Below are 27,397 nucleotides of genomic sequence, written 5' to 3'. Positions count from 1 at the left end.
TGACACACGCACTCCCATACCACAAGAAGGAAATGCGCCCAATTGTTACATGCTTATAAAGGACCGAGCAGCATGTCTGACCTCAGGTTCTGCCTGATGACTTAGGAGGAGTCACTGCAGATTTATATTGGCATAACTGAAATGCTGGCCCCAAGTGTCTGCCTTAAACTTAGGAAAGCAAGTAAACAGCGTGTCTGTCCTAAAGGCTCCATCACCTCACTTCAGCCGCCTGCCAGGGGAGGCGTTAAAGTCGGCCCTAGAAAGGAATCTGTGCTCACAGAAATGTTGGCAATGAAGCAGTAAAGCAATAGTCCGACCGTGCACCCCTCAAACAGCCAGGTAACAAACATCACTGTGTCTATTTATTGTTACTAGTATTAATGACTCATAATAATGAATATTTTGCATTTTCTGCCTCTAAACGCAGGGTGGACTCGCTGGTATTCAAAAAATGCCATGTTTTGAAACACTGACCCCCATGGTTAATGTCACTGAAGAGTCCCTCCATTTCCTGAAACCACAGCAATTCAGGGCCAAATGATCTATGGACAGAAACTGAGGCACCTCTGTGGATTTCAGTGGCATTGGCCCTCCCTGTGCCCCCAGAGCACTGAGCCAAGCACGGCAAACATTAATGTTAATACCCTCACCCCATTTCACAGAGGAGGGAGTGGAGGTACAGAGTGGTTAAGTGATGTGCCCCAGGCAGCATGGTCAGAGCCAGGGTCAGAACTCAGCCGTTTCTAATTGTCTAATCCCTGGGCTGGGTCTCTAGCGCATCAAAACAGTAGGAACTTAGTGACACATGAAAAGCAGCACGATGGGGGAACCCACCCTGTGCTGGTCTCTGACTCTGCAGAGGCTGCATGGCCAGGGCTGCATAGAAATCTGGAGCTCATTGCTGCCTCCAATCACTTTTCAACGCACTAGGGACACAAGTTTCTTACCTCTGACTTGGGGACTAGTTTAAGATCAGAACGGCCACAAACGGGTCAGCCCAATGGGCCATCTAGCCCAGTATCCTGTCTTGTGACAGCAGCCAGTGCCAGTGCTTCAGGGGGAATTAACTCACCAGGACAATTATTGGGTGATCCATCCTGTTAGGCAGTCCCAGGTTCTAGTAGTCAGAGCTTTAGGGACACCCAGAGCCTGGGGCTGCCCAAGAGAAGCAGTGGAAGCCCTGTCTCTGAAGTCACTGAAGCCTGGCCTGGCAAAGGCATGGAGAATACAGAGCAGGGAATAGCTTTGTGTTGTCCTTCCGGATAAACATGATGTGATTTCACTAGGTCCTTCTATCACCAACTTTTGGGATTCTAAATCCCAGTAAAACGGGTGACATCAATTGCATTTGGATATTGCAGGTTCATATAGCTGAGCGCCAAGAGACATCTCGTCATCATCAGTGTCCTAAGGGTGAGTGAAAATGCCCTAATACGCTGCTAGCCAACTAGGGGGTCTCCCCCCAAGTCTTGTAACAGGAGGCAGGTGATTAGCATGTCTGCCTAGCAGGGGTAGGGGGGATGAACTGGCTGGACCAAGCAGGGCCTGTGCAAGGAAAAGGTGGCTGTATATGTAAGCAGTCAGGTGACGCTACCGTGACATCTGATTGCGGGAATTGGTAGCAGGTGTGAAAATTATCTTTAGAATGCATTCGCATCCAACCCCCCCCCCCACTAGCATACACCCCACATGGCAGCTTGGGATGGGTTGTATTTACAGCATCTGGGATCCACAAGTTTCTTTGTTATTGGGCAGAGGAAAAACCAAAAGTTTTGTACCCTGATTGTGTGGCATATGGGGAGCTGTGAGAAGCTTTTGTGACGAGAATGAACTCAACCTCGTCTGATTGGTGGTACTTGCTAAACCTGGAACATGGGTTCCAATAACCTATGCTGGACATCAGAGAGCGGGCTCACGTGGTGTTCGTGTGGTTACCTGTGGCATGGGTCCCTTTTGAGGTGTGGAACACCAAATTGCAATTCTTCTCTTCTCCTAGTAAAGAGGTGAGCTAATTTTGATTCTATTAGGAGGTCCATCTAGAGACTGCTGAGCTGAATTATGTGGGACAATGGTGCACCAGGGCTCCCTACAAGCTGAATCACTGAAAGAGTCTGAAACTTGAGGACTCCCTGAGTGCTGGTTTCATAGCTCGGAGAGTCTGAAGTCTATCGTTAGCAGCTGGCAGAGCAGAGAAGTCTGGAGCAGGCCTTGGAAACCGTGAGCAGAGGAAGCGGTTTCAGGGGCGAGCTGGCAGGGACATGCACCGCGGATGTGGTGGAGCTGGTCGTGTGAAGTGCAGCAGCATATTCATGGAGGGCGGCAGCAAGTTGGCACCTGGCCGTTAAGGCTGCCCCTTATACACCGCTGTGTGGACTTACCCTGACTTTTGGGTTGTGGACTTTGGGAGTGATTGGATTAAGACACTAAGGGGCAAAGGAAATTGAGCCAAACGTAACTGGAGGTGGGTTTTAGTTATCGTTGCTGTTCCTACCTGGTTTGTGGTGTTTTCTCCATGGGTTGCCGCATTGTATTCCGTTCCTTCTATTAAGAAGATTTTTTAACTCAGGACTCCAGTGCTTGCGAGAGGGGAAGTATTGCCTCCTAGAGGTGCCCAGGGGGGTGTGGTATGTAAGTGTCCCAGGTCACTGGGTGGGGGCTCGAGCCGGTTATGCCTTGTGTTACTGAAACGGAACCCCTGGATACTGAACCCGGCCCTTGCTGCTGCCAGCTCAGAGGGGCAGAAGGGTTACATATATTTTCCCGGGTCTGGATGCCCCCCCATTGGTAAGGACTGACGCTGAGCCTGTGTTGTGTTTGGGAGCAGCCATTTGGCAACATGTCTGCTAAGAGAAGACTCCCCAGAGAGGAACACGTGCCAGGAGGCTGGGACTGAAGGGGGATGAGGTAGCTCTAGCTTGGTTGCTGAGCGAGTTGAGGTAGCGTGTTGTGAGGTGAGCAAAAACTAAAGCAGCACAGGCTGCCAGCAGCCTGGTTGGGAAGGAAGCGCCCTGGTGCCCAGACGGAGAGCCCAGCTGGAGGACCTAATGCATCTGCAGTGCACCCCCCACCCCTGCCTCCCAGACAGCAATGGGACTCAGACAGAGCAGCAGCCCAGTCTGGCTAATGTGTGCTAGCTCAAGCAGAGGGCAATGCAGGGCCTAGGGAGTGGAGCTCAATGCAGATAAACTACGACTGAGCCCTTCCTTGGGTGGGTTGTCCAGTGCTGGAGGCATTACAAGTGCAAGAAGGAGCAAGCGCGAGGAGCTAGGGCCCCCGAGCCTGTGTGCAAGGCTCGCTGCAGCGAAGGAGATAAAGGGCAGCGGCAGCCAAGCGTGGTGGGGAGGTCTGCCAGTCCTGCGGAGACGGCGGCAATTCGGCGGTGGGTACGCCGAATCCATGGGACCAGGGGCCTCCTGCAGGCAAGCCACTGAATCCGTGGGACCGGGGGCCTCCCGCAGGCAAGCTGCCAAATCCGTGGGACCGGGGGCCTCCCACTGGCAAACTGCCGAATCCGCAGGACCGGGGACCTCCTGCAGGCAAGCCACCGAATCATGGGACTGGGGACCTCCCGCAGGCAAGCCGCTGAATCGCCAGGATGGGGGACCTCCCGCAGGCAAGCTGCCGAATCCGTGGGACCGGGGGCCTCCCGCAGGCAAGCTGCCAAATCGCCAGGACCGGGGACCTCCCGCAGGCAAGCTGCTGAATCGCCAGGACTGGGGACATCCCGCAGGCAAGCTGCTGAATCGCCAGGACCGGGGACATCCCGCAGGCAAGCTGCCCAATCGCCAGGACTGGGGACCTCCCACAGGCATGATGCTGAATCCGTGGGACTGGGGACCTCCCGCAGGCAAGCTGCCGAATCCGTGGGACTGGGGACCTCCGGCAGGCGGGCTGCTAAAGGCAGCCTGCCTGCCGTGCTTGAGGCAGCAAAAAAGCTAGAGCTGCCCCTGGTAAAGGTCATAGATAGATGAAAGGTCCTGTGGGAGATGAAAAGGCTATAGGAAACCTGGCACCGGTTCGGCAGTGGGTGTGCTGCCCACTGACCAGTACCAACTCATTGTTTCCCTGGGCTCCCCGGCCCGTCTGCCTGTCTGTCTCTAGCCATTTGTTTTCTCCTCTCTTAGCAGTAAGCTTGTTGGGGCACCTGGCCCAGGACTAGATGATTCTGCAATACAAAGAAATAATCGGAGCAGCGGGACAGGGCCACGTGTGTGCTCACACTTGTTCACAGAGAAGCCTGTGGTGCTGTGACGGAGACCCCCACCCCACATGCATGCTACCGTCTACCCGGGCACGCTGAGCGGCTGAGCTGAGACTACCCTGGCAGGATTAACTAGGAATTTCCTTGTAAGTCTGGCCGAGAGACAGACCCTCCCTATCACTGCCGCGGTCCCTTGCAGGATAACAACAGATGCTGGGGGAAGCTCGCAGCTGCCATTAAAGCATTCAGAGTGTGGCTGTCCCCAGGGGCCCAGTGGCAGCAGGGATCCCTGGTGTTACATGGTCCCGTGCCACGCTCTGGGGACTGGGGAAGGTATGGTGCTTGGCTGGATGTTGCCCAGTTTCCAGAGGAACGTAGGCCTGGCTGAACAGGAGCAGGCTCCAACAGCCTCTGACCCCGTCGGCTGCGTCCCTCCTAGGTGCTTTCCCTGGGGCTAAGCAAGGCACGGGCAGGCTGACTGCACGGCAGGGCCCTCTCCGCCAGGTGAGTTCGCTGGTGAGTGGTCAGGTTGGTCAGCTGGTGGAAGCCCTTGCCGCACTTGAGGCAGCGGTAGGGGCGCTCCCCAGTATGGATGCGCTGGTGCACCATGAGCTGGGTGTGGCAGATGAATCCCTTCTGGCACTGGGCACAGTGGTAGGGGCGCTCGCCGGAGTGGGTGCGCAGGTGCAGCACCAGGTTGGAGTGCTGGATGAAGGTCCTGTCACACTCGATGCAGCAGTATGGTTTCTCCCTGGTGTGCGTGCGCTGGTGCACCTGGAGGTTGCATCGCTTGATGAAGCTCTTCCTGCACTGGGTGCAGGTATAGGGCTTCTCGCCCGTGTGCGTGCGCTGGTGCACGATGAGATGGGAGTGGTGGCTGAAGCGTCGCTGGCACTCGGCGCAGGCGTAGGGCTGCTCGCCGGTGTGCGTGCGCCGGTGAACCGTGAGCCGGGACTTGCTGATGAAGCTCTTGTGGCAGTCGGCGCAGGGGTAGGAGCACTCGTCCCCGTGGATGCGCTGGTGCACCATCAAGTGGGAGCAGTGGCTGAAGCGCTTCTCGCAGGCCGGGCACGGGAAGGGGTGCTCGCCCGTGTGGTTGCGGCGGTGCACCACGAAGACCAAGTGCTTGCCGAAGGTCTTGCCGCAGTCCAGGCACTTGCAGGGCCTGTCGCCCGAGTGCGTCCGCAGGTGCTCGGTGAGTCTGGGCCGGGGGGTGAAGCTCTTCACGCAAGGGGGGCACTGCAACGGCCTCACCTCCCACTCAGCTCTCGGGAGGTGCTGTGCGGCCACGCTGCCCTTACCTCTGGGGCGCCGGTGCTGCTGCTTCTCTGCCTGGCTCTGCTGGTGGTTCGGCGGCAGCCCGGAGGTGTCCTCATGCCCATTGTGTATTGCTCCAGAGCCAGTTCCCCAGCAGCCCAGGAACTCAGGAGCCTTCCCCAGCTGGCAGCCAGGCTTAGCCTGTGGTCCAAACTCACTGCAGCTGCTACGGCCCCACTGGACACGTGCATCACAGTTGGGTAGAGAGGGGGCTTCTCTAGGCTGCTGCGGCTGCTCAGCAGCCCGATTGATGGCGTCCGCTTTTTCGTCAGGGCCTAGAAAGCCATTTCCTGAAAGGTTCAAATACAGCATGATGCCACTGACTCGCTGAAACAGCCCAGCCCCCGCCCCAGCCCCTCACTGCTCAGTCCGCGTGCTGCAAACCCCCGTTGGGGGCACTGTCCTGGCCACTCACCTCCTCGGGTGGGAGGAAGCTTGAACAGTGGGGGCAGGTCCATCACTGAGCATTAGTTAAAGATTCTTGGGACATTGCTCTGTCTTACCAGTTCAGGGGTAACCCAAGTCCTGGGGCCGGGGTGGCTGTGGGAGTGGCCTGCACTCATTTGAGGATTACGGCCTTGGATCTCAGAGCCCAGGATTTTATAAATGCAGCCACCGTATCACTCACCATGTCCCACTACAATTCAACCCCTGGGCTTCCTAGAGGTAAGCGTGGGAATATGGTCCCGCTCCACCAGGATTTGTCTGAGATGCTGGGTATAGATTTTGTAGTAGCCCAGAGGTGGCCAAACTTACTGGCCTTCCGAGCCGCAGACAACAATCTTCAGACATTTGAGAGATGGGGTTCACTTGCTGGGGCTCCTGCTGAAGCCCCAAGCCCCAACAGACATCCCTCCCCGGGACTGAATTCCTGAGACACCCCCCCCCCCCCCCGTGTGGCAGAAGCCAGAGGCGATGTATGGGGGGGCCTGTGGGGAACATGCTGCAGTTCGGCCACCCCTGACATAGCCTGTGCAAAACCTTTAGGAGAGAGAACTAGACCCTCGTCAGATTTGCCCACAGAACCTTGTGAGCCACACACTCACCCTCAAAGTGGGTCTTAGGTGCAGAGTCCTTGGGATACTCGACACAGTCCTCGCCCCCTCGCTCCATCAGGGAAATGACATCTGGCCTGGGGATCTGGAATCCTTCCCGAGAAAGACGATGACAAGCTTTAGGGTTCAGACTGAGGAGTCTCTGAGAAACTCAGCAGAGCTTTTCTCCGTGAACAGGAGGGCTAGAAACTTACTTTTTCTTTTAAGGAAAGCTGAGACTCTCATGTAATCACCTGATTCCAGGAGTTGGGGCTTTAAGAAGAACAGCAAATATCACAAGCTGCATGATGATATCACGTGAGTTGGTAACGCCGGCTCTTTCTTGAGACGCCCTTCTTCCACTCAGTCTAATCACTCAGGCCCCGCAGTGGGAGTTTAGCTGGGGGACATTTTGTTACACTAGAGAGAGATTTTTTAATGTCCTTGAATGTTGCTGGGAGGAATGTGAGAAGGAGCGTGTAGAACTCTACACGTGCATTGTAACAAACCCAGGGCCATTGGGGACTTCACTGTTCTAACTAGTTTGCTTGTTACAGCCAGCTGGAATTTGGAGGTGGGATGGCACTAGGATATGGATCCCCCTGCTCCAAAATCACAGTCTTCTACTACCTGAGCCAAAGGACAATCTCATTTAGCTGTTAGCAGTATGGGCCCTAGGACACACAGTTGGCCAGTTCTAGTCCCATCCACTAGAGGGCAGTGTGCACCTTCGCACCCAAGCCAGTTCATTACAGTGTAACAACACAAAACACTAGAGAATCCTGCCCAAAGTAACGCAGGAGGGAGGGACCGGGTACAGGGAAGGCAGATTGGTGCCTTACCTAGAGAAAGCACAGTCTCCAGGTTCTCCTTCATCACCTCCTTGTAAAGCTCCCTCTGCCATTCTGCCAAAATCTCCCACTCCTCCTCAGAGAAACAGACAGCAACGTCGTCAAACATCACCGGGACCTGAAACAGCAACGAGCGCACGTGTGGTATGATTAGTTTCATAGGACAGCAGCACCCAATCGCACATGGGCCCTCAAACAAACGCATGGGGAGACATAGTCCTGTCCCCGGGCATGCACAATCCAATTTTAAGACAAGATATGATTCAATGGACAGAGGGCTGGGCTGGGATACAGGAAAACTGGGCTCAGTTCCTGGCTATTCTGCTGACTTGCTGGGCGATTTGTACAAGTCCCTCCCTCTTGCTGTGCCTCTGTTTCCCCTTCCAGCCATTGCTTGTGTTGTCTGTTAGACTGCGGTCTTTGGGGAAGGGTCAGTCTCTTTCAGCTGTGGCCTCTAGGTGCTATGAGCGACTGTACTGCCAACAGCCGGCACGAGGAGTGACTGGCCCAGACGGGGAGAAAAGGGAGATGGCAGCAGGACGGAGTCACACTGAAATCAGACCTGCTTTTTTTAACCCCTGCCTTTGTCTCTTGGCATGTTTTAAGACCTCAGCTTTTGCCAGTTTCTGGATTTTTTTTCAGTTCCCCTCTTGTTCAACCCAATGGATCCCGGGGCAGCGAACCATCCAGGGGCCTTTCCAGCCTGCCAAACAGATAACTGACAGTGGAGACTTCCCAGGGCATTTCACCTCAACAGCGTGGACCTGTGGCTGGGGCAGGAAGTATGAAGAATCTTGTCTCCTGCTGAAGTGGCCGGGGGAATTCGGGGAGGCTGGATAGAATGATCAGAGCTGGAATTTGGCCAGGATGCCAGGACAGGGGCATCGGAACAGCCAGGGGAGCCAGGGGACCATGGCCCCATCACTTTCAAAGTGGGAGGGCCTTTCTGTCAGCCCTATGGGTGAGTGATGGGGGGTGGGTGGAGCAGGGGTGGGTTCTTGGGGAGAAGGGTGGCGGAGGCAGGGCCTTGGGGAGAAGGGGCAGCAGGAGTGGGAGTTTGGGGGGATGGGGCAGGGCCAAGGTTTGGACGACAGTGGCCCCCCATTTTTAGGGAGTTTCCATCGCTCCTGTGCCAGGATCACACTTTGCCACCAATCTATGACTAGCCGCTATACTCGTTCCTGGCACTGCTCGATTCAGTGAGCTGTGGGTTCCTCCCAACCCCAGTCTTGAGAATCTGGGGGCAAAGTAGGGGTGGATCCGTCTGCCGCAGCCCTAATGAGAACAGGCCAAAGCCTAAGGTTCTTACTCAGCCATTTTTCCGGTTCCTTGGGTCAGTGAGCATCCGATCTGCTTCAGGATTGAATGAGGAGTCAGGAGAACTGGGTCTGTCCGGTGGGGAGTATTTCCCTCTGCCCAGTCTATTCTGAACTACCCCAAGCACCAGGGGCTCCCCCAAACAGCCTGCCAGATCTCAGCGCAGGCCCCTCTTCCTTTCCCCCGTTTTATCCTGTGCGGGGAGGGGGGCTGGCTCAGTGTGCGCAGGGGCAAGTGAGCCGTGGCACCAGGCCAGCTGAGACGAGACGCCGAGAGGAAGACGGGACCCACCCGCTCGCTGTCACATCAGCGAATGAGATAAAGGTTCAAGGTCAGTGCGGCTGCTCCGTTAGCTGCCGCAGCAATGGCTCAAGGGCAGGTTCTGACAGCCCACCCCAGGGGTGAGGACACAGGCCGGGGCTGCTTTCAGGCCCCACACCCAGGACAGGTGGAGGATCCAGGGTTCCCCACAGCAGCCCTGCTCCCTGGACAGCTCTTATCACTCCCCAGCTCAGGTTTCTCTCCTGGCCAGAGGGCAGGGCCTTGGGGGGAAGAGGAGGAGCAGGGGGCAGGGTCTAGAGAGGAAAAGCCAGAGCAGGTGCGGGGCCACAGAGGGGGGCGGGGCTCCTGCACATGTCCCACTTTTGCCTTTTGAAAAGATGGGCCCCGGGCCAGCGCCAAATGCTGGGTTTGCTGCTATGGAAGCCAAGTCAGACCCTTCTGCCCCCCGTATCCCTCTCTCAAAGAGAGCTAGGGAGTGGGTGAAGAGCAGAGCCTCTGTCTAGACACAATCCCAGCACTGCCTTGGACTTTCGGCGCATCTGCCAGAGGCCCGCTGGGGATCTCCCCAAACCTTTGTGGAAGGGGAGCTTGGGAAGTTTATCGTCTATGATGGAGATGGGCAAAACGCTGGGTCAGATTCATCCCTGGGATAGCTCCAGTGAAGTGAATGGGATTAGAATCTTTCTGGCCCTGCCCATTCACTCCTTGCCTAACCATAGGTCCCGGTTGGCCATTAACTAGATCGCATTCAACAAGCTTCCTTCCGTCTTGTCTCCTTACCAATCTCTTACCCTGATTTTTCTACATACCCAAGGTGCTGCAGGGACAGTGCTGGATTTGGGTCTGGAGGTCACCATCTGAGAGTGCGGGATGATGATAACCCTTGAGACCCCCTGTCCTATTAGAAACCTCTCTTTAGAAAGGATGGGGAGAGAGAAAGGGCAATAGATTTACAAAGGATACAAAGACACCCCTTTTTTTAAAAATGCAACATCTAATTAATCTGTGGAACTCATTGGCACAGGATATTCTTGAGGCCAAGAACTGAATAAGGTTCAGAACCGGTGAGAAAAGTACAGGTGAAGTTCAGCCCCTGTAGGGACCAGCACAAAGACCAGTTACATACCATTTCAGCCCTACAAGATCTATGCACCACTCAAGTTCCGTTTGTGCTGGTCCCCTGCACAGCGTGAATTTCACCCTAGCCAGATAACTGAGATCTGCCCATTCATGTACAATAAGAAACAATTTTGCAATGTCATAGATGGACTCAATTACTTAACAGAATATTAAAAACATAAGAATGGCCATACTGGGTCAGACAAATGGTCCATCTAGCCACAGACACCGACTTTCCAAAGTTCCGGGGGTGCTTGACATCCAGCTGTGCCCCAGGCCTTATCCCCACTCCACCCTTTCCCCCAAGACTCCACCCCTGCCCCATCTGTTCCTGCCCCTGCTCCATCCTGCACCGCCTCTTCCTGCCCAGTTCCCCCCCCCTTGAGCGTGCCTCATCCTTGCTTGCCTCCCCCCTAGCCTCCTGCATGCTGCGAAACAGCTGATCATGGCATGCAGGAGGCGGTGGGGGAGGGGATGATCAGTGGGACTTGCCGGTGGGTGGGAGGTGCTGGGGGGTGGGAAGGAGCTGATAGAGGGGCTGCTGGTGGGTGCTAAGCACCCACCATTTTTTCCCCATGGATGCTCCAGCCTCGAAGCACCCATGGAGTTGGCGCCTATGCATCTACCCCAGTATCCTTTCTCTGACAGGGGCCAGTGCCAGATGCTTCTGGCAGTTGGCGGGTTAGGGACACCTAGATCATGGTGTTACGTCCGTGACCATCTTGGCTAACAGCTGTTGATGGATCTATCTGCTATGAACTTATCTAATTCATTTTTGAATCCAGTTGTACTTTTGGCCTTCACAATATCCCATGGCAATGAGTTCCACAGGTTAATTGTGGCTTGTTTGAAGAAGAATGTTCTTTGGTTTGGTTTAAACCTGGTGCCCATTAATTTCATCGGGTGGCCCTGGTTCTTGTCTTATATAATGGGGTATATATTTACTGTCTCCATGTCAGTCATGATTGTATAGACCTCTGTTATATCCCCCCTCACTCACCTCTATTTTAAACTGAACAATCCCAGTCTTTTTTCTCTCTCCTCCCGCGTCTAATGTTCATGAGGCCATGGAAAGCTCCATTTGTGACCTATCCTAAAGAGAAGGTGCCCTGTCCCTATTGCACATAAAGCCCCACTCGTGGCAAACAGACTTGACTGAAAGGCACTTTCCCAAAGCCAGAGCACACTGACGCTGTTTCTACCAGCCGGGAAGGGCAGGGCATGGAACTGCCGAGCAATGTGAAGACCTGTCATTCCATGGCAAGTGATCAATGCAGAGAGAAGGGCAGGGAGGAACATTTCAAGCCAGTGGACAGGCAGGTCAGAAAAGACTGTCCCTGGCTCCCCACCTACGCGAAAGCCTAGGACCACAAGAGCTCTGTAGAAGCCAGTCAGGTCCCTGGGGTATAAGGCAATGGGGCTGATCCTGAGAAGTGCACCTTTCCCCCTGAGCACGCTCTGCTCCCCGTGCAGCTAGTGGGAGCTGAGGGAGGCTCTGTTCCCGGCAGACTCAACCCCCATAATAGGAGCAAAGAGAGGGAAAGGCACAGCTGAGGCTGGGGATTTATATACAAAGCTGCCTGAGCTACCCAGTCCTTTGTCCCCTGTTGCTGGGCTGGAGATTTGTGTTTAAAACACAGGCAAAGGGACCACACAAGTCTTGTCTCTCAGGCTGTCCGATGGGGAGTGAAGAGTGCATGTGGGTGTGTTGTTTTAATCCTTGCAATGCTGGGGGGATTCAGAGGAATGGCTCCTACTCATGCAGTCAGGTCTAGATCCTCCACCCCACTGCCCAGCATGGAAATTAACCACCAGGGAACGTTGCCCATGACTCCCAGAGCCCTGGCCTCCGGCACTTTCAAATCAGATACCTACTGACATGTCAGACGTTGCTTAATTTACCCCTGTCAGGGCCGAGCAGCAGCCCTGGTCTGTGATGTGCTGGGGCCACGACACTGACACCTGCCAATGTCTGAAAGCTGCTAAGAGAGGCAGATAGGGGCAGGGCTTTTCGCTCCATTGAACTAGGCCATCCGGGAGGGGGGGAACGGGACAATGATAAACATACTGATGACTTGGGGACTGTTCTCCTCAATCGGGGCTGAGGCCTGGCTGAGCTTGGGGTGTCTGGTTAAGAAGAGTGGGAATGACCACAGGGAACCTTGGGCATTGATCCTGTCCAACAGGGACCAGTAACCACAAGCTGCTCGGGTCTGACCATACACCCAACCCTTACCTTGCGAGAGAGCCCTTCAGACATGTCGGCAGCTGAGGTGAGGTGTCCGGGGCTGGGAGCCAGTCAGCAGCCTTCACCCAGATCTCTCCACCTCGCAGGGCTCCATCGCTCTCGTTTTCATGTGACTGCAAGAGCCAGTTTCCAGTCAGCTGGTGCAGGCCACCCCCTGCCCCTGTCCACAAGCTGATGGATACAGGGCTGGGGAAGATTAGCTGTCACAGCTCATAGCAGGGGCAAGGGATATGGGGAGGGGGTGGCCCTCAGAGCCAGTGAGGGGGACTAGCAGGAGCACCCCAGACAGAGCTCCAGATGGTCACTGCTTTGGCTGATCAAATCCCCCTCTGCCGAGATGGTCCTCAAATCAGAGGGGCATCTCCCTACATCAGAGCCAGCTCCCTTTGTAAGAGCCTTGGTGGAAGGGACCGCGTGGGCTGCTGCTAGAGGGGGACGCTGGGAGATGTAGTTCTTCTGTCCAGGCCTTGCTGTGGGATGCCTGCGTGTGCCAGGCGCAGTCCCCAGCACAGACCCTCCCCAGCTTCCTATGGGAAGAGGGGATTTTACATCTCCCAGCCGGGCCTGGGCTGAGAGCTGGGCACTGGATAGGAGAGGGGAGCAGCTGAAGCACCTGTTCCGGTCCCACTCACTCGCCCCTCTGCTGGAGTGGGCCCTGGGGCCAGCGCTGAACTGGCGGCTTGGGGCACCTCTGAGTGTGTGGGAATTGCTCAGATGAGACCGAAATGCTAGGTCCCATCTTCCTGGTGTGGACATTAACGAGCCTGGGGATGAGACCAGGGATTTGCCCTGATCTCCTGAGCTCATATTTCAACCCCACCTCCTCAGGGTGCAGTGCATTGTGCCTCTAGTTGTGGGCCTAGAAGTGTTGCCAAATCACGGACATTTCCTGCCTCAGTTCCCTGGTGCCCTGAGATCTCAGCACTATGAGGAGTCCTTCATGTGCCTCAGTTTCCCCAATTATAAAACAGGGCCGCTGATACTTACCCACTTTGTAATATGCTTTGAGACCCACCGATGATAAAAGACCAGTGTTTCCAGCCACAGGCAGGCCCCTGAATGCATTTATAGGCAGCTTATCTGAGAGTAGGCTGATTTCCAGAGGGACCAAACCCATTCTCAGTGGGAGTGCTGGGTGCTTAGCTCTGCAGAAAGCCTGACCAATTGTATTTAGAATAAACATTAAACATGTATTTAGGTGTCTAAGATGTAGGCTCACAGGTTTGAAACGATTGGCACAAGACTTTACTATTAACGTTTTTCATTATCGTAACCATCAGCCCCTATGTTCCGGCTTCCTGGTGTTCTTCTCTCCCCTGACCTGACATCTGAGTAACTTCTTGTGGTTATGAACCCAACACCCAATGCTCAAGCCCTAAGATAGGCCCATTTCCTCATTGTGGGGGGTTCTGGCCCCACTGAAGCTAGTGGAGGTTTTGTCATTGGTGTCACTGAGGCCACAGTTCCAGTCAGGGCTCTGAAGCTGCTGGCCAAGAGTAACGGGAAATGTCACCTGCCAAAACACTCTTCAAAATTCCAGCAAGGGAGCCGGGTGCTGCCTGGGATTTTTTTATCCCTTTAATGCATTGGCCTATCAGGCAGCTAGATCCCACCAGCTCATTTCATAGGCTCAGCTGGCAGAATAATTTGTATCTGTGTATGATCTTGGGTGAAGTTTTCGGACCAAACCCTGAAGGCCTGGGTGCGGTCAAACTCTCGCTGAAGTCAGTGGCGATTTTGTCTGCCCCAGGATTTGGCCCTTTGAGTTTGTGGACTTGATGCTTTTCCTCCAGTGAAGCCCACTGGGGTTTTACAGCTGCCTCCACCACCAGCAGGCTCTGATAAGGCCACCTGAGAAAGTTGTAAGGGAGACTCGGATAGTGCACTAGGTGCAAGGGGACTCCATCCCCCTGCCAAGCCTGAGCCCTGCTGAGCTGTTGGGCACCATCGGCATAAGTAGCTGGGGAGGCGAGAGCTGGGAGCAGAGTCCCTACACTGAGGGGCGGGGCAAAGGCAGGTGCCATGTTCTCATTGCGTCCACCCAGCTCGGCCCCGTGTCAGAGGGTGGCCCAGATCCCACTCCAGCTTAGGCTCCCTCTGGGCACCAGAGGCTGAGTCAGCAGGAAAACTTCCTGAAGATGCTGCTGCTCGCTGCACCTTCCCTGGGCCTGGGCTTGAAGCCCTAAAACCTTAGGGTAGATGATATCTCACGGAGAGCACATACTTGTGCTGAGTTGGACCTTACAGACCATCCTCCAAGCCTCCTTGTCTGATTGGACAGAGCCTCAAAGAGGAAGGTCCTCCCCCCCCCCAGCCCAGCTCAGTCGCCCCACTTTATCTGGGCATGTTGCTCTCACTCTTACTTCCAGTCAACAGCTTTGTTTAGAGGGCTCAGAACCTCGGGCCTACATAGCAGGGAAACAGATGGTCCCACAGATCTTGTACCGATCGCTGCATTCAGTCGGCAACCTCGCTAGGAAGTGACGCAGGCTACCGATTGCCTGGGAAAGCCCAGCAGCTGCTTGGCTGGAAGGTGAATGCAGCCAAGTGGAGTAACCGTCCTGGAGGACAAGGCACCCGGCGCATTCCTGTAAACCCCTTCAGAGTTAGTGGAATGCCCCAGAACTCGGGTGGCCCCAAGGTTTTTGAGTGAGGAGCTGAACAGGAAGGTGGTGGCGGAGACTTGAGCAATGGTAGAGACAGGGCCAGCGAGCTGGAGAGGCCAGGAGGTAAAGGAAGCTGGTGATATGTAGCTGGAAGCTGGACCTCACAGGGTCCCAGAGCCCCGGTCTGAGCCCAAACATCTACACAACAATTTTACTGCCCCACAGCCTGAGTCCCATGAGCCCAAGTGGGCTGACCTGGGCCAGCTGCGGGTGTTTAATTGCTGTGTAGACATAACCTTGGAGCCATCCAGCCACGGCACTGCCCACACAGAGCTGTTCCCTGCAGACTTCATCAGTATTTCACCAGTTTTGTCGCTTGGGAGACTATCCTACCAGCCTGTCGGGAAGGCTCCCCTGCCGTTCAGCTGAAATTCTCCTTTCCTGAACTTCCTCTCACAGCAGCATGCACCACGTCGAGCAACTCTCCTGCCTGGGTGCTAACAGCCTACATCAGCTGTTCCGTTTCCCCTTAGCCTTCACTTTGCCAGATGGCACATGCTCTGCTCTGTCGATCACTGCTCAGATCCCAACCCCCTCATCACTTGTGTCACTCAGCTTCAAACTCACTTCCATTTGTAAGTAGCCTACATTGACCTAAACTGAACATTATATTCCAGGTGTGCTTACACCACAGCTGTGGGGACAGAGTCTATCGCCTTCCTTCTCCTGGATGGGACATCTTTGTGGGGGAGTGAGGGAGCCAGCCTGGATTCTTCTGGCCTTACTTCAGCCAGACCATGTTGTACATTCAGGTCAAATCTGCTGCTTATGATGACATGTCTGTCTCCATTGGTCATTCCTGCTTTCCCAGTTTCTATCATTCCTTCTGCTTGAAGATCTCAAAACAAATTCTAAATATAGCCCATCTGTTGTACAGGTAGGGAACTGAGGCACGGAGTGATTAAGTGAATTGGCCAAGATGATGCAGCGAGCTAAGGATCAGAACCCAGGAGTGCTGTCTCCTGGCCCTGTGTTCTGACATTTAAACAATACTGCCTCTCTGTAGTTTTTCAGAAGGTCTTTTCCAGATAGCCTCACCATCATTCTGTTGTCAAGTTTGCCATCACTGGAAAGCAGGTTCATCTAATCCAGGGTCTTGGCTCTGACGGCAGCCAGCACCTGCTGCTTCAGAGGAAGGTGCAAGAAATCCTGTAACAGACAACTATGGAATAACCTGACCAAGATGTGTTCCAGTTAAAACACAGTTATGCTGACTGGACTGGTGACTCCTTGAATCACAAACCTCTTTGAGAGTGGTGGTGGGGGAGGGGTGAAAGCACCCTTAAAGTGTTCCTTGCAACTATCTGAAGGGGCCACGTCTAAAACAAGGCCTAATCGAGTCTGCCCAGAAAGTGGCACCATGTGGGTAGGGGTATTGTGGCCAGGGTGTGTGTGTGTTTGTCTGAAGGAAGATGGAACACACAAACTGAGAGCCCACAGAACGGAGAGAGATGCAGTGGCAAAAAGCAAGAAAGCCAAGCAGGAGCCAGTGAGCGTGGTATGTGTCCCTGGGAAAGCTACAGAGAGTCTGGGACCTGTTGGCTAAAGATGTTTGGGACTGGAAGAAACTGCTCCTCCTGTTCTTGGTTGCTCCTGTGTTCAGAGAAGCAGGACTTTGTACTTTCCTTGTAAATAACCAAGACTGTATCAATGCCTGTCTCAGATTCCAGACATTTCTCCTTCCAATGGGAACCTCCCCTGGGCTCTGAACTTTGACTAGCTGCTTGGATCAGTCAGGAAACCTGACCGGGGATGCAGAGGCATCTGTTAACAAATGAGACCGGCTCCCCCGAAGTCTTGCCTTGTGCCAACCCACCACCAAGCAAACAAGGTGCTGCTCTTGAAAGAGAAGGTGAAAACCCTCCAGGCTCTCTTAGTGTTCAGGGCAGGTGGGTCCCGCTGCCCTCGTGGCTGGCACGGTTCAAAGAGCGACCAGCATGGTGCACAGGCCAGGACGACCAGGTGCTGTGTGAGGGCAAGCGCAGGGATGGAGAATCTACCTGTGGAGGAACTCAGCGAAACAAAGGCAAGGGAACAGGCTGCAGCACAGCCCCTGCATACGGGCCGCACCAGTGGGGATTCTACCTCCCAAGCTATGTCGTTACTGCTTATTCATTGTAAACAAAACCCATTAACCTAGGAGTAGGTTCTGAAGGGGTGATCTGGAGGGTGCTGGGTGCCGGCCACTCCCCACATTGGGCCAGCTATGGGGGGGGATCCTCATCCAGGCCCCAGTTCTCCATTCCTGTGTGTGGTGGTGGTGTGGCGTGAAAAGAAGTGACTGTAAGCCACTGTTTCACTTCCCAGGCAAGTTAGAGCAGCCTTAGGGCTGCTCTGCCTGCAGCAGCCCTCTATGGGCCATTCGTCAGCCATTAACAGCCAGAGCATCAGGCATTCCTGGTCACTTTCCCTCCCTCTGCTGGCCATGTTCCCTTGCTGGGGACTGTCTCACAGCCCCTTCAGTCGCTCAGTGCTGGGCAGGGCACCCTCTTATGCTGAACTTAGCTCCCTAGGGGCCAGTTCTGTTCAGTTTGTGGCTCCTTTCTGCTACCAAAATGACACAAGGGGTGTGAAACAGACCAGGGGGGCAGGTAACTCAATGGTTTGAGCATTAGCATGCTAAACCTAGGGTTGTAAGTTCAATCCTTGAGGGGGCCACTTCAGGATCTGGGGTAAAAATCTGTCTGGGAATTGGTCCTGCTTTGAGCAGGGGTTTGGACTAGATACTTCCTGAGGTCCCTTCCAACCCTGATATTCTATGAGTCAAAATTGGGGGTGACCCCACTGGTGTCAACAAGGCATTTCTACAGAACTCCTCACTGCAGCAGAATTATGCCAGATTTAGCCCCTGAGCTCACAATCTGGCCTCATTTTTCACTCAGTCTCCCTGCCCCTGGGAATTTGCCCATGCAGCAGAACCTGGAGTTTACAAACACCAACCTGCCAAATGAGTAGTTACACCAACAGAAAAAAAAGAAGTAACCCACCTAACAATGAAGTGACCCTGTCCCATTCCAACATCTCCAGACCCCTGGAGACCAGTGTGTGGTGATTTGAAGGACAAGAAGAAAGTGACACAATAGTCCATACAGCAATGTTTGCAGCAGCCCTGACTGTTATTTTGTGATGTTCAATTTTATGAACTCCTCAACCCCAAATTAGGTTGTAAGAGAGGAGTTCTATTGTCTGAGATCTGAGTAAAGCCTCCGGGGTTTATCTCACTGCTTCGCTGCAGCAAGGGACGCTCAAGGAATGAGATGTTTGTGAGTTTTCCAACCACGTTATTGTGCCAAGGTCATCTTGATGGGCTCAGGATCCAAAACATGGCTCTGCTTTCAAACAGCCCCACAGACTTGAGGCACTTGCAGCGTCGGAGTTTCATTTCACACCATCCCTTATACAAAGACAAGCCCAGATTCTGCTGTCAGTTGCAGGGACATATAAACATGCAGTAACTACGCTTGTTTCCAGGCAGTTATCCCAGGCTAACACAAGAGGGAGAGCAGTAAACCACACTAGGAATTTCTATCTGGCCACAGAGGTGAGAGAAAGGAAACAGTCACTGCCAAGGTGCAATTAAGTTTCCACAAGACTGTTAAATTTCCCAGGTTTTTAATCCATATGCGGTTCAAAAAGAGACCCAGCTGTAACTATGTATATATTCCTTAAAATGGAGGAAAGGAATGCAAATAATTAAATGCATCAGCACACGCATATGCTCCTCCCAAAGTTAAAATCTAAAGTTGTCCCAGGCCATCCGAGTCTGTGATCAAAGATGGTCATTAACCCATAGGGAATTCTTCTATTATTTCAGTCTAATGTTTCCATTTCTTCACCGCTCGCTGTTAATTTGAAACTCTCTTGTGGGCAGAGAAACCAAAGTTCAGCTGTCACTCTGAGAGGCTGGTGCCTGCTTCTCCCTTATGATCTTGATGGGCAGCACCATTGCTACACCATAGTTCTGCTTGAGTAGCAGGGACTGTTTAATGAGGATTTCTCCAAGTATAAAATTCACATCCATTCCCAGACTGTCCTGAAAACTGGTGGTGTCAGACGTGACCAGTGTGGTGCTAAAACTATCCATGATTATCAACAAAAATCTGTTCCCCCAGGAGTAGTATCATAGAATCACAGAATATCAGGGTTGGAAGGGACCTCAGGAGGTCATCTAGTCCAACCCCCTGCTCAAAGCAGGACCAATTCCCAACTAAATCATCCCAGCCAGGGCTTTGTCAAGCCTGACCTTAAAGACCTCTAAGGAAGGAGATTCCACCGTTTCCCTAGGTAACCCATTCCAGTGCTTCACCACCCTCCTAGTGAAATAATGTTTCCTAATATCCAACCTAAACCTCCCCCACTGCAACTTGAGATCATTACTCCTTGTTCCGTCATCTGATACCACTGAGAACAGTCTAGATCCACCATCTTTGCAACCCCCTTTCAGGTAGTTGAAAGCAGCTATCAAATCCCCCCTTATTCTTCTCTTCTGCAGACTAAACAATCCCAGTTCCCTCAGCCTCTCCTCATAAATCATGTGCTCCATCTCCCTAATCATTTTTGTTGCCCCCCGCTGGACTCTTTCCAATTTTTCCACATCCTTCTTGTAGTGTGGGGCCCAAAACTGGACACAGTACTCCACATGAGGCCTCATCAATGTCAAAGAGGGGAATGATCACGTCCCTTGATCTGCTGGCAGTGCCCCTACTTATATAAGAGGGGCAAGTGTCCTACAAAATCAATCTGTAAACGTTGGAGGGGGCCTTTTAAAGTTTGATGCATTTATTCTCCATGTCTTTTTCTTCTAGCAGGGTCTTGCTTAGCACATGTTAAACAGCTCTGAATACGCAGGTTTAAATCCTCTCTCATGCCAGGCCACCAGCCCAGTTTTTAAAGTTTTTCTAATGCCTCTTTCTGTTTCGGATGACCTCCCACAACTGAACCATGCCCCCATCCTAAAAGGAGGTACTGCATCCGCTGAGGGATTACCAGGACCCAGTCATTTTCTGGTTTTGCCAGAATTAGGTCTCCCTCCTTTCTCAGTGGTTCCCTCTGCCCCTGTGAGAGGCATTCCACTATCCATTGCTGTATTCAGTCATCTTCTGCCTGCAGGTCCTGTAAAAACTGTGGCTCTTTCTGGTTGTTCTCTTCACTTTCTTGTTCTTGTTTTGTTTGTGCCCGGGTGGTTACTGCCACGAGCGTCTGCTTGCACAGTGTTCCAATGAGGGCTGCTTCCTTAGCCAATTTACCTACTTGTTCATTTCCCTTTGTCAATGGACCTGTCCTCTTACGGGCTTTTATTTTAACCATCCGGATCCTCTGATACCGCCCTGCCAATTGCTCTATTTGCTGCCATAGGGTCTTGTGTTAATTTTGGATCCGTCAGTTCCTGTAAAACCTACACTGTTCCACCATGGTAGGTAGATGGTGGTTCCCCTCGTAAACATAATCTGAATCCGTTCCTATTATTAGCTCCATTTGCTTGTTCCTCATTCTAGCTAAAACTTCTTAGGCCGCTGACTATTCTCCAGACTGTGTTCCTCCTTTGATCAGTTTGTACTGGAAGAAGTTAACTCTTTGCAGGTTTCCAGTTAAACAAATCCCTGCAAAGCCAGTGACTCGTTTCCTTTCGGTGTAAGATGAGCTACTGTCCACAAACCAAATGGTTTTTCCAATCACCTGTTCAGCTGGGGTTGCTTTAAAGACAAGGTGCGGTTTGGATTCCCGCCGGGGTTCACAAATGTGTTCTCGACCGTTTATAGTCAATCCCCATCCAGATATTTCAGGTTCTTTTAGTGGGACCAATTGAACATTCTCGGACATGAGAGCAAAGACCCATTGAACGGATTTACTCACTCTCATACATCCTTTAGACAGATTGTTCTGATCTAGTAATTTTCCCAGTACATGGTGACTCTTTACAATCACCTTGCTTGCTCTGATGATTGCCTGAGCTTTCTGTAGTGTTCAGCTGGCAGCGAGAGCAGTTTCTCAAAACTTCTCCATTTGTGTTCTGAAGCTACTAATGCTCTGCTATAATAAGGAATGAGTCTCTCCCCAACACCAGCACCCTGTGTAAGCACACTAACAATACAGACACTCTTCACACTAGGGTACACTATAAAGGGGAATTCGTTGTTGGGGTGGCCAAGGGAGGTGCCTCCATTAACGTTTTTTCAGGCTTTTCCATGCATTAGTTGCCTCCTCTGTCCAGGTCCACTGTGGTCTTTTAAGTACCTCATACAGGGAACCTGCCTTCTCTGCTACACAGCCATAAACTTTCTGCAGAAATTAATGAGCCCCCAAAAAGATTGCAAAGATTTGGTATCTACCAGCATACGGAGGTTAATAATGCCCTTCACCCTTTCCTTGTCCACAGACCTTCCCCCTGCAGTGAGTCGTATCCCAAGATACTGCACTTCTCTCTGTTTCACCTGGGATTTAGAGGGGTTAAGTTCAAGCCCTATGCTTGGCAGCTAGTCAGCAACTGCCGCATTAACGCTTCATGTGCCTGTTCTGTTTCATTGACTGTTAAGATGTCATTTATGTACTGGACTATCCTTCCCATTTGTAACAGTCCCTCCTTCTCTAGAATAGTTCTCTACAGTACAAAAACTACGTCATAAAATATTGTGGGTGCATCACAGTACCCCATAGGCAGAACATTCCAGCAATATTGCATACCCTGGAATACAACAGCTGTTCTGTATTGAGACTCTGGGTTTAAAGGTAAACTCCAAAAGCTGTTTGCCATGTAGAATACTGAGAACCACTTCATGTCAGGGGTTACCACCTCCAACAATGCTGGGTAAGCAGCCACTACTGGTGCCCCCCGCGTGGCAGTTCTGTTTGACCCCCAATAGTCAATCATTAATCTCCATATTCCATCGGGTTTTTTAACTGGCCAGATTGATGCTGCGTTAGGCACTGGACACCTTCAAATAAATTTTCATTTTTCCAATTCTTCTATAACTTGCTTTAAAGATTATTTTGTTTCCTGAGGTATTGTTTGATGTATGGGGGCATGTCTCCTTCTACTGTAACGGAGGTTTGTATTTTTCCTGTATCTAGGGAGTCCGCTGCCCAGACGGGTTGAATCGCAGCCCACCAGCCTTCCCAGCTTTCTGGCACAGGAGGTGATTTTCACCGTCTGAGTAGCCAGTCCCATGGGGATCAGGTTAGTATCGTTTGTTTCTCTCGTTACAGTGAGACTTTGTCTGATACACGTTTGGGAAGTCCAGGATTATTCCCAATCGTTTGACAGTTTCTGCCCCAATTAGATTTTATCTCCCTGCACTAGCCCCCTTCTCCTGAATGGTCCGTACACCAAACTGGAGAGGGAGGGTTTTAACATCATATGTTTGCTTAGTTCCTGATATGCCCCATATTTGTACAGAGTCCACAATTGGATAGACATTAAATAGATGTTTTACTATAGGAATTCCAGCCCCAGGGTCCAACAGAAAATCTGCAAGCCCGTCCCTGACTCGGCTTCTTAGGTGGGGGCACCCAAGACATCTCTTGTCATGGGGTGCTGGAAAACGCATTCCGAGTTGCAGGGAGGGCTGGCCTATGCTACAGAATTACTAACAATCAGATCATTCAATCCAGACGCCAAACCAGGCGCCTTGGCCACCTTCATCTCTGCCTTTTCTTCCTCCCTTTGAGACCCCCTTGCCAATCAGACATGCCTGTAGCTGCGCCCACAGCTTCTCATTCTCTCCTTTAAGATCTAGATTCTCCTGTTTCAGAACTCCAGGTGACACCCATTCACTCTATTTACTCCTCTACCTCTGTTCATTCCATGACCTCTCCAGTGCAGGACCCTCTGTTTTCCACTGTCCTAACTATGTTCACAGCTCACTGACAGGAGTTCCTTCCTGCTGTTTAACCGTAGTCTCCACTTTTTCAATCCATTCATTCCAAGGTACATCTCTGCCTCCATTCTCACACTAAGCATTTATTCCTTCTAGCACCCCAGAAGGCAGCGCCTCCAAAACAAGTTACTTCAAATCCTCCAGATCAGTATCCCCCACTGTTAACCTACCATACGTTTGTCTTCTGTCAGCCAGCTTGGCCGGAGCTTCTCCTGGCATTCCTGTAATTCCTTTAAGTGCAGCTAATTCACTGGATAACTTAAAATGCTTTTGAGCCCCATGTTTAACCATTTGCGTAACGTCATCATCAAAACCCAGGGTCTGACAATTCAGTGGTCCCGATGGGGTTTGTACTAGAATTGGTTCCTATAACATGCCAATTCCCACTGCTTTTAAAAGCTGTGAGCATTTATGTAGCCATGCCATAAACTCGTTAAAATTCTCAGCAGGTGGAGCGCCGACAGCTCCAGCTAACGCAGTTAGTTCATCAATTTGGTAAGCCGCTCGCTCGAGGTGGGTGAGGTGTATCTGTACGGCACTTGGGTGCCTCCATTTCCCTTTCTGCATAATTGCCACGGGGCCCTAGCTATTTTAAAGTATCCGTTAAATTTTTTGTTGCAGTTTCCACTGCGTTCCATAACCTCAATGGAGGTGGAACACCAGTTTGTGGGGTAAAGTGGGTGTAGGCGGGGTGTCAGGGTCAGGTCCGTGATAAGCGTTTTCTCTCCCATTTTCCCACATTTCTCCTGTTTTAACAGGAATTGATCTAGGTTTTGGGGAGAGGTTGTCCAAAACCTGGTTCTCAGCATGAGGTGGCAGTTGTGGTGCAGTGGCCCCTGCACACGGGTTAAGAGAGGATGATCCAGCTGAGTCATTCTACAAGTCCCCCGTGCAGCCTCCTTTCCAGCTGTCCCATGTTCCATCTTTTAATTTAGCCAGGGCCACCTGTTTCCATTTCTGCCCCCATCCATCAGGGACTGGAAAAGCACCCAAAGTCTGCTGAGCAACAGGGGATGGTGCCTTTTTCTTCTGCGGGTTCTCCACAGCTGTCACCAATTTTTTGTTTTCCTGCTTTATCTGTTCGAGCAGATTGTGAGTCTGGACCACCTGTTGCCCTGTTAAAAGAGCTTGGGTTTTCCAGTGCTCAACTACCTGGGTTGCTTCCTCCATCAGTCATCTCTTCTACTTCCCTGGTTTTCTCAGTTACTTGCCTGGCCAGTATGTCAGCATGTTGTTTACGCCATTTTATTGCCATGGACATTAATTGCAAAATCTATTGCCTTTTCTACGTTTACTATTATTCTTTAGAGTTTCTGTTTCTACCATTGCCTTACATAGGCCAGTCCATGTTTTCTCACTTTCTATTTTAAATTCATATGGACTTCCTTTACTGGCAATTCAGTGGGTCCATGAGTTATCAAACTCTGTGGGGATTGGAAGGGAGGGGATAAGGGGGTTCCTGAGCTTGTGGTTTTCTGCCATGTTGGATCGTGAGTCCTACAGCAGACAGCTCGCTTACTCACCAGATCAGCGGTCGGGGTCACCAATGCTGTCAGAAGCTACCGGTGTGGTGCTCTGCTCTATCCAGTGTTGATCTCAGTCGGCTGCGTGTGTGTTGCCTCTGTGAGCTGCCCCGGCGCTGCGCAGGTCACTGGCACAGCAGACCCCAAGAGAACCCCCAGTGACCACAGACTCCAATAAGGAACGAAGTCACCCGGCCAGGTTTATTGTCAAACAAAACACAGTCTCTAGCTCCCCGGATCAGATGTCTACAGTTCTGCTAGTACATATGTGCTCCCTGACAATGGACCTGCTCAGTCAGTGATGGGATTCTCCACTGCCCCCTCGGCTGGACAAAGACACTGCCCCAGGGATGTATTCTTATACACAGGTACAAACAAGTTACACCTCTCTCCTGACGTATTGAGGTACAACCTCGCTACGTAGTAAGGTGCCGCCTCTCACCTTGTACATGTTGGTTTGATCAAAACAACCCCATCCATCATATTACCCTTTTGCCCTGTCTTTAGGAAAGGTCAGCCTGTTCCTTGTTATCTGTGTGGAATGTGCAAGTACTGGGGTGTTCTTGGTACCATCCTGGCACATGTTTACATCTCTAGTGTCAGGTACCTTTTAGGTATGTGTTTGTGCAACATCAGCCCTTCCTTGCCCGACTCTGAGCAGGGCCTGCCTCTGGCTCACAGCTTCACTTTGCTTTATGTTAGCAAAGTCTTGATCATTACTTTAGCTCAGGCCTTAGACCTCAGACCGGGCCTCTGACACAAGGGTTTATGTTTCCGGGCTGTAATAAACGTCTGTCCCAGATTTGGACTTTAGCGTACAAAATCTGAGTGTTTATTGGGACCTTCCCCAAGCTCACTACCAGCTTGGATTTTTTCTCGCTGCCACCAGATAGTAATGAGGCTACTATCAGCCTGGATTCCCCCAAATACTCCTTGGGGGACCCCCTCTGTGGACTCCCCAACTTCCTTTGGGAAGACCCCCAAGACCCAGACCCCTGGGTCTCCCTATCTCATCCCCCAGCTTCCCCCCCTTCCTGGGTGAGCCTGGGCGATGCTATACTTACTCCTTGAATGCAAACCAAAAGAGCTATTTACCTCCCCGAGGCTAGCATTCAAAGCTAATCACAGCTATACACCAGAGATTCCCCCCCTCTCTCTGGTCTCGTAGCAGTAACTAGAGAAAACCGCAACCACAAAGGAACGAGTTGATTCTTTCTCTCTTTCCCCGTAGCCTGTTCTTTCCCTGGGAACAATAGGAAAATAACCTACAGAGTGTAATGCTTCCTCCTCCCGCTCTGTCCTTCCGTGAGGGAGACAGACAGCTGGTACAGAGATGTCTATCCCTTTGCCTCACTAGGAAAAGAAACTCCCACAAGTTTTAAAAAGAACTTTATATAAAAAGAAAGAAAATACACAAACACATAATACTGCATTAGAGATCAATACAGGCTCTTGCTTATAAGAAAATATGAAAAACAGTCTGATTTAAAAGATAGCCCGAATAAACCAGTCCAGCAAATCAACACACCTGTAAATACAACACAAAGCATATAACAGCCTATTTGCCTTGTGGCCTTTGTACTCACACTGTGTAGGAAAATATTAGAAAGAAATAGGAGTTAGCGAAAAGATGTTTCCTCATAGCGGGAAAAACAAAAGACCTAGAGTACACAATTCCCGCCCCTGACTTTTAAAAAATCCAGTTCTCTGATTGGTCCTCTGGTCAGGTGTTTGGTTCCTTTGTTCACCCTTTACAGCAAAAGAAATTTAACCCTTACCTTACCTATCTACTTATGACACGGGCCTCATCTAACTACAACTGGTATACCGCAGGATGCCCAACCAGAGTGATGGTGCAAATGGGTCACTTGGCCCGGGTTTCTGAGATGCCCCCCAGTTTTTAATTTTTCAGATTCATAATGTTGTGAGTGTGTGTGCAGAGCTGGAGAAAGTACTATGGGAGCAGGCACATGAAACTGATCCACAGTGTGTCTGCTACACACAGCATGGATCCTTCATGGGCACCGGCAGCAATCCCATCGCTCATTATAATCTGAGAGGCAATAACAGATTTTCAGAGTTCAGCGCTGACACCCTGCTCCCAAGTGAGATCAGCCTCTGGCCCAGAATGTCTTTTGCTGAGCTGCTCTGACCTGAGTGAAGCAATCTGCAGATGGTTCTTTGCAGGAGCTGCGCCAGGGTTTTGGCGCCCTAGGAGGGGTCTTTCAGCGCTCCTGGGCGTTGGCGGCAATTCGTCAGCGGTGGGGGGGGGGTGTCCTTCCACGCTCCTGGTCTTCGGGGCACTTTGGCGGCGGGTCCCAGAGCAAGTGAAGGACCTGCCGCAGAATTGCCGCCGATGACCCACTGCGCGGAAGGACCTCCCGCAGCCGAATTGCCACCAAGGGTGGTGCCGCTCTCCCAAATCCTGGCGCCCTGGCGACGGCCTAGGTCGCCTAAATGGAAGCGTCGCCCTGGTTCTTTGCCTGTGCAGTACAGCACGGCTGCTTTCTTTGGGTTTGGTGCCACCGCATGGCCACTCCATTTCACTGCGGACATCGATAAAGCTTTAGCAGTTACACCCACCCGCCTTTTGCTATTGGATTTAACGTTGTTGCTTTGCCAAAAAAAACAAACAAACCCAAACATTGCACAAACGCAAGGCCAACTGGGACTTGCGAGAATGCTGCCCCTTGCTCCCCTCCTGGGACTCCATGGCCCCAGGAGGGACAGAACTGAGATCAGCCTGCTCCTCAAGCACACTTGAATAGAAGGAGAATCTCAGCAAGATAGGGTCTGTGACACATAGGTGAAGCAGTTCCCATCCAGTGGGGGGCAGCATAAGAGCCAGTTAGTCACAGTGATGGAGGGTATTCTGTCTCAAGATTTGCCCCAAAATCAGGGACGTGGCCACATCACAGGGGCTGGATCTGAGACGCACGCAGGTTAGTGCACCACAGCTCACAGC

The 27,397-nt window shown here is 52.0% G+C and overlaps 2 protein-coding genes across 2 annotated transcripts in view; both read right to left on the bottom strand.

Annotated features, from left to right (window-relative positions):
* The window catches only part of LOC116828393 (uncharacterized), a 666,188-nt gene that overhangs the window by 191,090 nt on the left and 447,701 nt on the right, over positions 1–27,397 (bottom strand). The gene's annotated exons all lie outside the window — the stretch shown is intronic.
* Positions 4,637–12,381, bottom strand: LOC142046281 (uncharacterized). The gene is made up of 5 exons (XM_075062095.1): positions 12,358–12,381; positions 7,395–7,521; positions 6,565–6,666; positions 5,091–5,808; positions 4,637–5,006 (listed from the first exon to the last, which is right to left on the bottom strand). The coding sequence occupies exons 1-5, from the start codon at positions 12,379–12,381 to the stop codon at positions 4,637–4,639; spliced, it is 1,341 nt and encodes a 446-aa protein (XP_074918196.1).

The sequence above is a fragment of the Chelonoidis abingdonii genome, chromosome 2 (genome assembly GCF_003597395.2).
Source record: "Chelonoidis abingdonii isolate Lonesome George chromosome 2, CheloAbing_2.0, whole genome shotgun sequence".
NCBI classification, from domain to species: domain Eukaryota; kingdom Metazoa; phylum Chordata; order Testudines; family Testudinidae; genus Chelonoidis; species Chelonoidis abingdonii.
Note: the sequence above shows the minus strand (reverse complement) of the source record. Positions and strands in the feature narration are given on the sequence as shown.